Here is a 12,038-nt window from a genome sequence, read left to right on the forward strand (position 1 = left end):
TTCTTTTCGGTCCAAAGAAAATTAAAGAGAGAATTCGCGACAAAATAAACATTCAGGTAAGCAATGAAAAGATTAAACTGAATAGTTGTATCAAAAACTTGGGAGTGCTGCTTGACGAACATTTGACTTTTAATCAACATATAAATAGATGTATTCGAAGAGCTTATGCCAATCTGAAATTCATTTATTGCAACAGAAATTTTTTAAACTTTAAAACGAAGCGAAATTTGTGTGACAGCCTTGTTCTATCACATTTCAATTACAGTGATGTACTATATCATCCTTTTTTAACGTGTGACCTTAAGAAAAAAATTCAGAGAGTGCAGAACTCTTGTTTGCGACTTTTATTTCGGTTAAGGAGACGTGACCATGTAAGTCATAAGTTGGTTGAAGTCAACTGGCGAAATATGAGATGTAGATGCCTGGCTCATGCTGCACTGTTCTACTTTAAAATAATATTGTATGAGAAACCTGCATATCTCTACAATAAAATCACTGTCAGGTCGGACGTACATACCCTAAACATTCGTTATAAAGGTACTTTAACGCCACCGCATCATAAAACAGAATTTTTCAAAAGAAGCTTTACTTATCAAATTGCGCGTATATACAACTCGATTATTGTGCGAGTCGGGGTATGTGCGACCGTGCGACTATTTCGATTGGCACTACAGAAATACGAAGCTATCTTGGATGGTTAATGTATCATTGATCTACTGTTTTACCGTTGTTATTGATGTTTATGTTTACACCGGTTTTTCGTACTGCGGACGTTCGGGTTTCGATTCGGACATTGTTTCATGAGTGTGCGCATCGCATTCGGTGAGTCCCTACTCCTTCAGATTTTTTTTTGTTTTTTTTTTTCTCTTTTGTTTTTTGTTCATTCTTTATTTTCCTGTTGTGCTTGATCTTTTCTTTGCCATTTAAAGCATCATACATTGATATTATGTTTAATTTCTTTTTTTTTTGCGTTTATCGGTACGTTATTGGCCATACATATTTAAAGCGCTATCTTGTTATTTTTTTTTTTTTTTGCGGTACCATGGAAGAGCGACTTATGTCGAATGTTACCGTATGATTGGAACACTACGCTTTTCGTTTTTATTTTATATAATTCATTTTTTTTTTGTTTTTTTTTTCCTCTTTTTGAATCACTTACATTAATTTGTAGTTATTAGTATGTATTGCTGGTGATCCAATAAATATTATTATTATTATTATTATTATTTGTACCTTAACTTAAAGATCAAAACATCCTCTTTAATATGATATATGGTAACGTATATGTTAATAACCAAATTTCTAAGAAATATATTTTTTTAAATATGTTGTAGTATTAAATAATTAATGTTTGGGTTGTTTCAGCGTCAATATTGAATAATCACTTGAAGTTTATATCTGGGATGTAAAAAACGATTTATATATTAAATTAAAACATCCTTCTTAAAATGATGTATGATAACATATATTTTAATATGTACTCAAAACTTCTAAGAAACACGTTTTTTTAAAATATGATGAGATATTAAATAAGTAATGGTGGAGTTGTTTAAGTGTGATTAATCACTTGAAGTTTATTTCTAAGAATTAAGAAACGATTTATATCTTAAATTAAAGATTAAAACATCCTTTTTAAAATGATATATGATAACATATATGTTAATGATTAAATTTCTAAGAAATACATATTTTTTAAATATGATGTAATATTAACTAATGGTATAGTTGATTAAATGTCAACTTTGAATAATCACTTGAAGTTTATTTCTGGGAATTAAAAAACGATTTATATATCAAATTAAAGCTTAAAACGTTCTCTTTAAAATGATGTATGATAACATATATGTTAATAACCAAATTTCTAACAAATACATTTTTTTTAAATATGATGTAATGTTAAATAATTAATGCTTGGGTTGTTTAAGCGTCAACATTGAATAATTACTTGAAGATTATTTCTAGGAATGGAGAAATGATTTATATCTTCAATTAAAGTTTAAAACATCCTTTTTAAAGTCATATATGATAACATATATTTTAATAATCAAATTTCTAAGAAATGCACTTTTTTTAAATGTGGTTAAATGCTGAATATGCATGATAGTTTAAACTGCTTTTTAATTGTTTATGTTTAGATTGATAATAACTATATTTTTGCATATTTCTACATATTTTTTGTATATTTATGAATAAAAAGCTGGTGTATTTATGCGCATATTTCCTACAATTTGACTGCCTAAAAATCCGAGCTCTAATAATAACATATACAGGTGTCTCACGACGTGATTGCCATAACTTGGGAAAACAGCTTTATTGAATTAGTTGCTCAAAATGTCCACCAGTTGCTGTATACATAGTCTAGCTCTTCTTAGAATTGAAGTGGTAGCTCTGCTAACAGGCTCAGAATCAGCACGAATAATTTCTGCGGCATCCATAATTCTACCTACTAGTTGTTCTCTGTTTTCAATATTTTCTGCATAAACTAACTTTTCAGTCTTCTCCATAAAAAGTAATCTAAGGGATTAAAGTCTGGTGACCTTGCTTGCCAAGGAATTGCTGAACCTCTTCCAATCCACCGGTTTGTATAATTTGGATTAAGAAATTCTGTTATTTGTCGACCAAAGTGTGGAGGTGCGCCATCGTCCTGAATCCACATTCGTTGTCTTACATTAAGAGCAACATCATCCAGTAATATTGGAAAATCTATCTTGAAAATGGTATTCCCGAGTTTGTCATGGATTTTCAAGTGCCCAACAATGTGAATTCCTGGTATTATTGATGAGGCTTCATCACTAAACGATATTATCCGACAAATCCTCGGTTACGATAGCGTTTTGGGTGTACGTTTTTTGATATAAAATCACCCCAGCAACACACTCCCAAGCTATGGCAGTCACGTCGTGGGACATATATATTAGTCTGTATATGACTAATATGAAAAGCATCAGTGTCTTCGCCTGTATCTATTTTTTATGAATTCGAGTGATTTCTCATTGTGGCATAAGTGTAACCACCTTTCATAATCTAAAAAATCAAAAATTGCAGCAAACTAAAAATCAAAATTTTTGACACATACCGATTTGAAAGTAAGCAGCGAAAAAATTCCGTACGGCCCAGTTCTTAAATACAACGGTTTTTGCGTGCGCATCATCATAAAAGCGATATCCTTACGAATCGAAGGGCTCCCTTTGTACCATTTCGTATCGTATAAAGCTGTGGCGATTTCAACACTCTAAAATGATTAATTTAAAAAAAAAATGATTGACTCAAAAGACTACCATTAAAGTTTAAAACGTACTTTAAATATCATTCTTTCACCACAAAGACAATTCAAAAAAATCGCCATAATCCAACCCACCACATTCATAATTGGTTTAACTTCGCAATTCTAAAAATTAAGAAAATTAATTTGAGATTTAAATAAATCCTTTTTTTAATACGTTAAGAATTGACAAAAAGCACACTCCAATGATGACGCTGTAAGCGACCTGGCAAGGAGCAAGAAATTTGTTGTAACATATATTTATTCGATCAACTAATCTAAAAAATTGTATTTAATTAATTTGATTATTATATAATGAAGTATTATCTTACCGTGCGATGTAAATATAATAACGAATACAATTTCTAAGTCGAGCTTTTCTTTCTTTTTCTGCAACGACCTCAAAAATTTCTCCAATTTTCTCTTTAAGATGTTCTAACCTAACAATTACCAACTCAAAGGCAGTAAAACAAGCAGCCCCGGATAAGGCTCCGACCTCCAATAAGTAAGTAATAACATACCAAGCAATCCCTACGTGTAAATAATGAAGAAATCCTTCTTCGACCGAATACAAATAATATTTTACTTGGACCGGATATCCGGTACAATATAACGCAATTTTATCAGTAATCCCTTTGGGACAAATAAACAATTTTAAAAATACAGTTTTAATAAAAATCACGCAGCAACCGAAAAATATATATAAACATATTAAAATGTTTAAAATGTCGACGATACCCATGTGTTTCTTAGCGATCGGTGGTTCCCCGAATTTCGTAAAATCCTGGAGTTCTTCGAATAAATTTAAGGAACGTTTTTCGATTAAAAAGGTTATTATGTAATTGTAATAAATATTTATGCCGCAAACTGCGGCATAAATTGATTCCGATATCAAGATAGATGACGATTCCTTCAAATCTGAAAAATAAAAAAATAAAATAAAATAATAAACATTTGTTTAATTAAACGTACGTGTTAAAATATGGAAACAATGTAATTGAATACCAATAACAAAATATAATCCCACTGTTAAATGAAACCAAATTTTAAATTTATAAAAAAAATTCTTTTCGCCATCGTACCAAATATGAACCAATCTTGAGTATTTGTACAACATGGGAATATAGGAAGGCATTGTTTAGTTTAAAAACAGTTTGATGTTATGTTAATGGATATCAAAATGCGAATACGTATTTAATCAAAAAAATTGTTCAATTTATAATATAAAATAAGTGCTTATTTTATTTTTTATTAAATTAGAGGCTAAATTTTATTGCTACAAATCATCTTATATTGTGTTCTTTCATTATAATATTAAACTTTTATAATAAAAAAGAATTAAAGAGAACTTATTTTCTTAGAAACGCGAAACATTCGTAAACGGTTGTAAGCGAGGAATAAACATAAACATTAAAATCGAATTAGGAAAATAAGACGGTTAAGCTATGAGCTTATCCATTCTAATTTATAAATTTATTTCAAAATAATAAATTAAATTGAGAAATTTTGAAAGAAATTGTTTTCTTTTAATAATGTATTAAAAAAAAGTTACTTAAATTTATTGTTTGTAAAAATCATAACAACGATGTTTATAGAAAATAAGAAATTATTATTATTTATGAAAAACAGGAACAGAAAAGTATAGAGAAAGCAAAACTGGAAACGACAATGAGAAAATACTACAACATAGACAGCTTGAAACCACCTCCACGAGCTTCCTCTACAAACTACTACAGGTAGGAAGAAACCTACGAGAAACTAAAAGACAAAATGCATGAAGCATTAGATGAAAAGGAAAGCTATACTCACAGAATTGTTAGAGGATAAAAAAAAATGCACGTAATATAACAGATATACAGTGTGTTAATTAATAATCGTACCCGACGTCATCATTGCAAGTATGCATCCAATATTGCGATATTGCCTATTGCAATACCAATACTGTGATATTGGTTGCATACTTGCAATGATGACGTCAGGTACGATAATTAATTAACACACTGTAGACATACAGCCAAAAAAGAAATAAAAAAACCAAAAAAATTAAGCATTTAACACAAAATGTGTAAATATAAACTTTAAAATAGGATTGTCGAAAGTTAGGGAAGCCTGGAATACCATCAATAATCTGAGAAAAGACACAAGTGAGAAGAACAAAATAAATCCCATAAACACAGAAACATGGGAAAAGTACTATACACACCTATTAACAGAGTGAAGAATATATAGACACACGCTTAGAGGTGGAAGCAACCTATGATAATATAATCAAACGTACACTGAACGAAAAATAGTAGTCGAATGAACTAAATTTTAGTTAAAAAACCTAAAGTTCGTCGTTAAAAATTAGCTATCTAAAGAAAATAGCAAATATAGCTAATTGAAATTAGTTGATGTCAAAAGGCAAATTCAACTAATTATTTTTGTTAAAATGGTTGTTTCAATGTAAATTAATAGATATTTTATAGAAAATTATAATTGATTAATAGTTGATTTAGAGTTGATTAATTGATGATTTAAAGAATGATTATTGTTATTATATCTATAAAAATAGTTACTTTAACGTAAATTAATACATATTTTATCTACTATTTAATACTTGATTCAAAAAATGGTTATTGCTATTACATCTATTAAAATAGTCATTTTAATGTAAATTAATAGATACTCTGCCTACTATTTAATAGTAGATTTAGAATTATTTTTGGTATTACATCTATTAAAGTAGTTATTTTAATGTACATTAATAGATATTTTATCTCCTATCTAGTAGTTGATTTAAAGATTGATTTTTGCTATTACAACTACTTTTTTAGCTTCTACATCTAAAACCTTGTTAGAGCAATTGATAGTATATGAAAAGTTAATACAACTAAATATTGTGCTAACCACATTTAAACCTTTCATAGTAGGCTATGAAGAGGAAACTTGTGTCTTCAATTACTGTTGTGTTCTGTATGCTATTTATTTTGAAATGAACTGTATTTCTTTATTTTCTTGTTTTTAATTAAGTGACATTCGTAGATTTAGGTTTTTGTCTAAAGGATAACTAAAACGCACCTAACACCTTTTCTCATTCGACAGGAAGTGTCCATTTTTATTTCGCTGCCAACTTACAACTTAAAAATAACCAAATATTACTCTAAGTCAAAAAAAAACAAAAACACCAGACAAAACATGCCGCCAGCCTTGAAATATCAATATTTAAAACTAACATACATAAATGAAAACAAATACAAATTTGTAGAAAAATAGGAATATATAATATTTGTAGAATATATCCACTGAACTGAGTCAATCTTCATCTATCGGTAACGGACAAACTTTTGCAACGGCACGTTTTACCATGCCGTTTCTTGTCCGTACTAACACTACGCGCACTATATGGTCCTGGCCGGGATATAGTTCTTCTATACGACCTAAACGCCATTGTAGTGGAGGTATGTTTTGCTCTTTCAATAAAACCATGGTTCCAATCTGGACGTCATGATTATTGCGCGTCCATTTTGAACGTTGTTGTAAGGTGTGTAGATATTCATGATTCCAAACACGCCAAAATCTTTGCAACAATTGTTGCTGTTGTTTAAAATTGTTTAAACGGTTAGTTGGTACGTCGACAACGTTCTCTTGAGGTATTGCTTGTAGTGGTTGTCCAATTAAAAAATGTCCAGGTGTAAGCGGCTCCAAGTCCGTGGGGTCAGAGGATAAAGGTAATATTGGACGGGAGTTTAGGATTGCTTCAATTTGAGTAAGCAACGTATAAAATTGTTCACAATTTAATTTAGTTTCACCTAAAACTCTCTTAATATGGAATTTAAAAGATTTCACTGTCGATTCCCAAAGACCACCGAAATGCGGAGACCTTGGTGGGATAAAGTGCCATGTTATCTGATTGTCAACAAAGTATGAATAATAATTTTCATCCTTAGCTGTCTCTTTAATAAGGTTATATAAGTTCTTTAAATCATTATTAGCGCCAACGAAATTGGTTCCATTATCTGAATAAACAGTCCTGCAAAGTCCTCTGCGCGATACAAAACGTTTAAAGGCGTTCATGAAAGCTTCTGAGGTCAGTTGCGTTACCAGTTCCAAATGTACAGCTTTTGTAGCCAAGCAGACAAATATACATAAATAAGCCTTAAGTTCCACACACCTTGTACTCTTACTATCTTTTATTAAATATGGACCTGCATAATCTAAACCGATTGCTGCAAATGGTCGTGTACGTGTTACTCTGAAATCTGGTAAATCGCCCATCAATTGATCAACATTTAACGGTTTGACTCTGAAGCAAGTTGTACAATTTCTCAAATATCTACGTACGGTATTTCTACCATCCAGTGGCCAAAATTTACTTCTAATACGGGATAACACGAATTGTGGACCAGCGTGTAAGTATTTATGATGATAATACTTAACAATTAATTTGACAAAATGATGTTTTGCAGGTAAAACTATTGGAAACTTCTCATCATAAGATAATTCGGAGTGCCTTAAACGTCCTCCTATACGAATTAAGTTATTGTTATCTAAAAATGGATTTAAGCATACTAATTTACTTTGTTTATGAACCATTTTTCCTTGTTGCAAAAGAGATATTTCTTGTATAAAAGATTGGTTTTGCACAATTTTGCATAGTTTTATTGTAGCATTATTTAGTTCTTCCAAAGAAAGTAAACCGCTTAATTTAGTTTCTGATCTTATGTTGTTTACAAAACGAAGTAGGTATGCCATAACATGTTGTAATTTTAAAAATGTTGAATAGCGGGTACATATTCTATCGAAGTCATTCACTATCAAATATGAAAAATTAATATTTTGCTTTCGAGCTTCAGGTACGTCGTCTATCGTTACCGTGTGGTTCTGGGGCCAATGCGTTTCTTCTAATGTTATCCATTCGGGACCTTTCCACCAACATTCCTTATCTTGCAATTCGTCGGGATTAAGACCGCGTGAAACAAAGTCTGCTGGATTATCAGCTGTTGGAACATGTTTCCATATTTCGCGCTCTGTCAATCTTTGTATATCCGCGACGCGATTAGCCACAAAAATTTTCCATTTATGCGATTCAGAATTCAGCCACGAAAGAACAATGCTTGAATCTGTCCAATAATAAACATTTTTTATTTGTATTTTTTCATTTGTTAACATTATTGATTTAATTTTTGTCATCAATTGAGCAAGCAAAAATGCTCCGCATAATTCCAATCGAGCTATCGATATTTGTTTAATAGGTGCGACTCGGGATTTTGAACAAATCAAATGAGATGATTTTTTGCCATTATCATTGCTCGAACAAACGTAAATGCATGCGCCGTAAGCGACCTGCGAAGCATCGGAAAATCCATGTAATGTAATTGACACTACCTTTGCTACAATAACCGGTCTTGGTATTGCTATTTTGCTTATCATTTTGATGCTTTTAATAAAATTTGACCATTTTTGTTTTAAACAGTCTGGAATTTCATCATCCCAATCGCTTTGTAATTGCCACAATTCTTGTAAAATTAGCTTAGCTTTCATAATACATGGATTAATGAGACCCAAAGGATCGAATATTCGCGCCACCTGTGATAATATAACCCGTTTGGTAAATTTGTCATTTTTAATTTCAAAATCGGTACTGTAATGTAAAGTGTCTTCTCGTGGATGCCAAACAATTCCCAACGCTCTCGTCTCAGTTCCGTCGTTAATCTGAAATTTGTCTAGCTGGTTGTTCTCATTGTGTAGAACCCTGCTATCGTTCGATTGCCATTTTCTTAATTTAAAGCCCGATTTCGCCAATATACTAGCAAGTTCATCTTTAATTTTCAATGCTTCTTGCCAATCATCAGAACCAGTTATCAAATCATCCATGTAAAAATCTCGTAATATGATGTTAGAAGCTACTGCGTTAGAATTTCTACAATTCAAGCCAACCTGATGTAAAACACGTGTTGCTAAAAATGATGCACTAGATGTGCCGTAAGTAACTGTGTTCAAACGATACGGTTTTATTTCATCATTAGGGTCGTATCGCCATAATATTCTTTGAAAATCTCTTTGTGTTTTATGAATAAGGATCATTCTGTACATCTTTTCTGCGTCTGCGGTTATCACTATCGGGTGCATTCTCATTCTAACAACTATATCGAACAAATCACTCTGGATTTTTGGGCCAACCTTTAAAACGTCATTCAAACTTAAGCCTGATGTCGTCTTCGCTGAAGCATCAAATACCACTCTTACTTTAGTAGTGCTACTCGTTTGTTTTATCACAACACGGTGAGGCAAATAATTTACAATGTCATTATCACACTTATCGAAAGAAGTAAGAGTCATGTGGCCTAAATCCTCATATTCTTTTAAGAAATTATTATACTCCTGCCGTAAATTTGAATTTTTTGCTAGTTTTCTTTCTAGCGAAATTAGTCTGTTTTTTGCTATATCAAAAGAATCGCGAAAATTCAATTCACATTCCATTTCCTCTTTTGACAATTTAGAGTTTGCAATTTCAATATTTTCAATTTCCCAAAAACGTTCGATCTGCTTGTGTAAATTGTCGGTTGCCAAAAAACATCTTGTTTCGTTTTTCTGTTTTATTTTTCCTAACATGGGTCCGGCAACTATCCAACCTAACTTTGTATTTTGTAATATAGGACCGTGCTTTCCCAACTTTAGCTGATCTGGTTTCATTAAGTCGTAAAATATTTCGCATCCCAATAAAACATCAATTTCGGTTGTTTCGTTGTAACTGGGATCAGCTAATTTTAAATCACTAGGAATTCTTAGATTCGATGTATCGAACGAAGCTTGTGGTAAGCTACTAGTAATGTTGTCGATAACAAGAAATTCCAATTTGTTTTGATAGGAACAGTCTGCTGATTTAATAATTGTCTCTGTTTTACAAGTTATGTTGCAAATGCTTTGGCTAATACCGGAAACAGGTGCAGCTATATCTTTTCCCGTTAACTGCAATTTATCGAACAGAAATTTGGTGCAAAAATTTGATTGACTGCCCGAATCCAGCAACGCACGACATTTAACGAATTCTCCGTGCTTATTGTAAACATTAATAATCGCAGTTGGCAAAATTATTTGTCTTGTTTTAGGAATATAACTTTGTGATGTCATAGTGATTGGCGGTTTCTCATCGTTTTCTTGTTCGTCGTCGCTCCAACGACTTTGTTTGGTATCGTGATCAATTTTTGATATTTCGCTTCGACTAACGTGTGCTTTAATATTAGTAGCTTGTCTTTGACGTAAATGAAAATTTTTGTCATGTAAAATAGTATTATGACGTTTCTGACAAATTTGACAACTTTTGCTGTTGCATTTATTAGGAGTATGACCGGATTTTAGGCAATTTGTGCATATGTTATTCTTTTTTAGTTCGTTGTAACGTTCGTTAATAGGTAATTTTAATAATTTTTCGCATTTGAATGTAAAATGATCATTGTTTTTGCAAAAAGTGCAAGACAAAAAGGCTGTTTTTTCGTTATTTGAAGTAATATGCATTGATACCTTTTCGTTTGTACGTTCATTGAATTTATTTGCAAGTTTACCGTCTAATGATTCAAGAAGTTGGCATTTTTCTTTTAAAACTTTTAAAAATTGATCCTATTTCGGCGTGGTAATGTTTTTTGAATGAGTTTCCCATTCCCGTTGTGTTTGCTTATCTAATTTTATTGATACAATATGTATTAAAAGTGTATCCCAATGTTGTACTGACTCACCTAATGTTTGTAAAGAACGAAAATCTTTTAGAAAATTGTCGATAAGTTTTCTTAAGTTAACGTGCGACTCTCGGGTCAGAGGTTGTAGCTCAAAAATGTTTTTTACGTGATTCCGTATCAAAACCTTTTTATTTTCATATCTTTCGCGTAATAGCTCAATAGCTACGTCATAATTTGCTTCTGATATTTCGAGTGAATTTATAATTCGTAAAGCGTCATCAGATTGTAAATAATAAAATTTCTGAATTTTATTTAACCTTGCATTGTCATGTACGAGCGATTTGTACAATTCGAAAAATCTCAACCATTCTTCGTATGATCCTTTAAATTGAGGAAGATTCAAAGATGGTAAATTAGCCGAAAATTGTGAATAAGTATCGACGATTGTTGTCTTGTTGACTGATTTATTTAATTCGGTAATTTTTTCAGCGCGAGAAATAACCTCAAAGTATTTATTTTCAAACGTTTCGCGTTCCGTTGATTGACTTTGTTCGTCACCTTTTTCGTTTTCTTCGATTTCCGTTTATATGTTATCAAATTCGTCCCATAATTTTTCTAATCGTTTTAATCGTGTTTTTAATTCCGCGATGTTTTTATTACCCAATTGTACTTCGTCTACGAACAAACCGAATCGTGTAACTTGTGATTTTATTACGGCGCGCTTCTTTATTAATTGTTCCATCGCATCGATTTGTACTCGTGAAAGGGATTAAAAGGATGGACCAAATATAAAGGACACGAACCTGTATTGCCGTTGTTTAATATTAGCGTCTGTTGCCTTCCCATCCAGCGTAATGACGTCACCAACAAAGAGCGACGCGTCGAAACTTGTTGGCTGATGTAACCTAACCACAATGTTGATATCACTTAATTTTCGATAATCTTCGCTCGAAGGACCAAATGTTGTGTTCTGTATGCTGTTTATTTTGAAATGAACTGTATTTCTTTATTTTCTTGTTTTTAATTAAGTGACATTCGCAGATTTAGGTTTTTGTCTAAAGGATAACTAAAACGCACCTAACACCTTTTCTCATTCGACAGGAAGTGTCCATTTTTATTTC

At 31.6% G+C, this 12,038-nt stretch overlaps 2 protein-coding genes across 2 annotated transcripts; both read right to left on the reverse strand.

Annotated features, from left to right (window-relative positions):
- Positions 1-2,970: 2,970 nt before the first annotated feature.
- LOC111429376 (putative odorant receptor 65b) lies at positions 2,971-4,397 on the reverse strand. Its single transcript, XM_071195280.1, has 7 exons — positions 4,235-4,397; positions 3,971-4,180; positions 3,595-3,895; positions 3,441-3,540; positions 3,299-3,388; positions 3,077-3,232; positions 2,971-3,024 (listed from the first exon to the last, which is right to left on the reverse strand). Exons 1-7 carry the CDS (start codon positions 4,395-4,397, stop codon positions 2,971-2,973), a joined length of 1,074 nt encoding a protein of 357 aa, XP_071051381.1.
- Positions 4,398-6,556: 2,159 nt separating this feature from the next.
- Positions 6,557-10,759, reverse strand: LOC139429511 (uncharacterized). Its single transcript, XM_071195282.1, has one exon. The coding sequence runs from the start codon at positions 10,757-10,759 to the stop codon at positions 6,557-6,559; it is 4,203 nt and encodes a 1,400-aa protein (XP_071051383.1).
- Between the last annotated feature and the right edge of the window lie 1,279 nt (positions 10,760-12,038).

Source organism: Onthophagus taurus, chromosome 3 (assembly GCF_036711975.1).
Source record: "Onthophagus taurus isolate NC chromosome 3, IU_Otau_3.0, whole genome shotgun sequence".
Taxonomy (NCBI): Eukaryota; Metazoa; Arthropoda; class Insecta; order Coleoptera; family Scarabaeidae; genus Onthophagus; species Onthophagus taurus.

What these genes read in the sequence shown, in the direction of transcription:
- LOC139429511 (XM_071195282.1), bottom strand. Translation starts at nt 10,759, where the DNA reads ATGCATATTACTTCAAATAACGAAAAAACAGCCTTTTTGTCTTGCACT.
- LOC111429376 (XM_071195280.1), bottom strand. Translation starts at nt 4,397, where the DNA reads ATGCCTTCCTATATTCCCATGTTGTACAAATACTCAAGATTGGTTCAT. An exon ending in GCTTTTTGTCAATTCTTAAC is followed by an intron (nt 3,389 to 3,440) that starts GTATTAAAAAAA and finishes CTTAATTTTTAG; the next exon opens with AATTGCGAAGTTAAACCAAT. An exon ending in GTGAAAGAATGATATTTAAA is followed by an intron (nt 3,233 to 3,298) that starts GTACGTTTTAAA and finishes TAATCATTTTAG; the next exon opens with AGTGTTGAAATCGCCACAGC.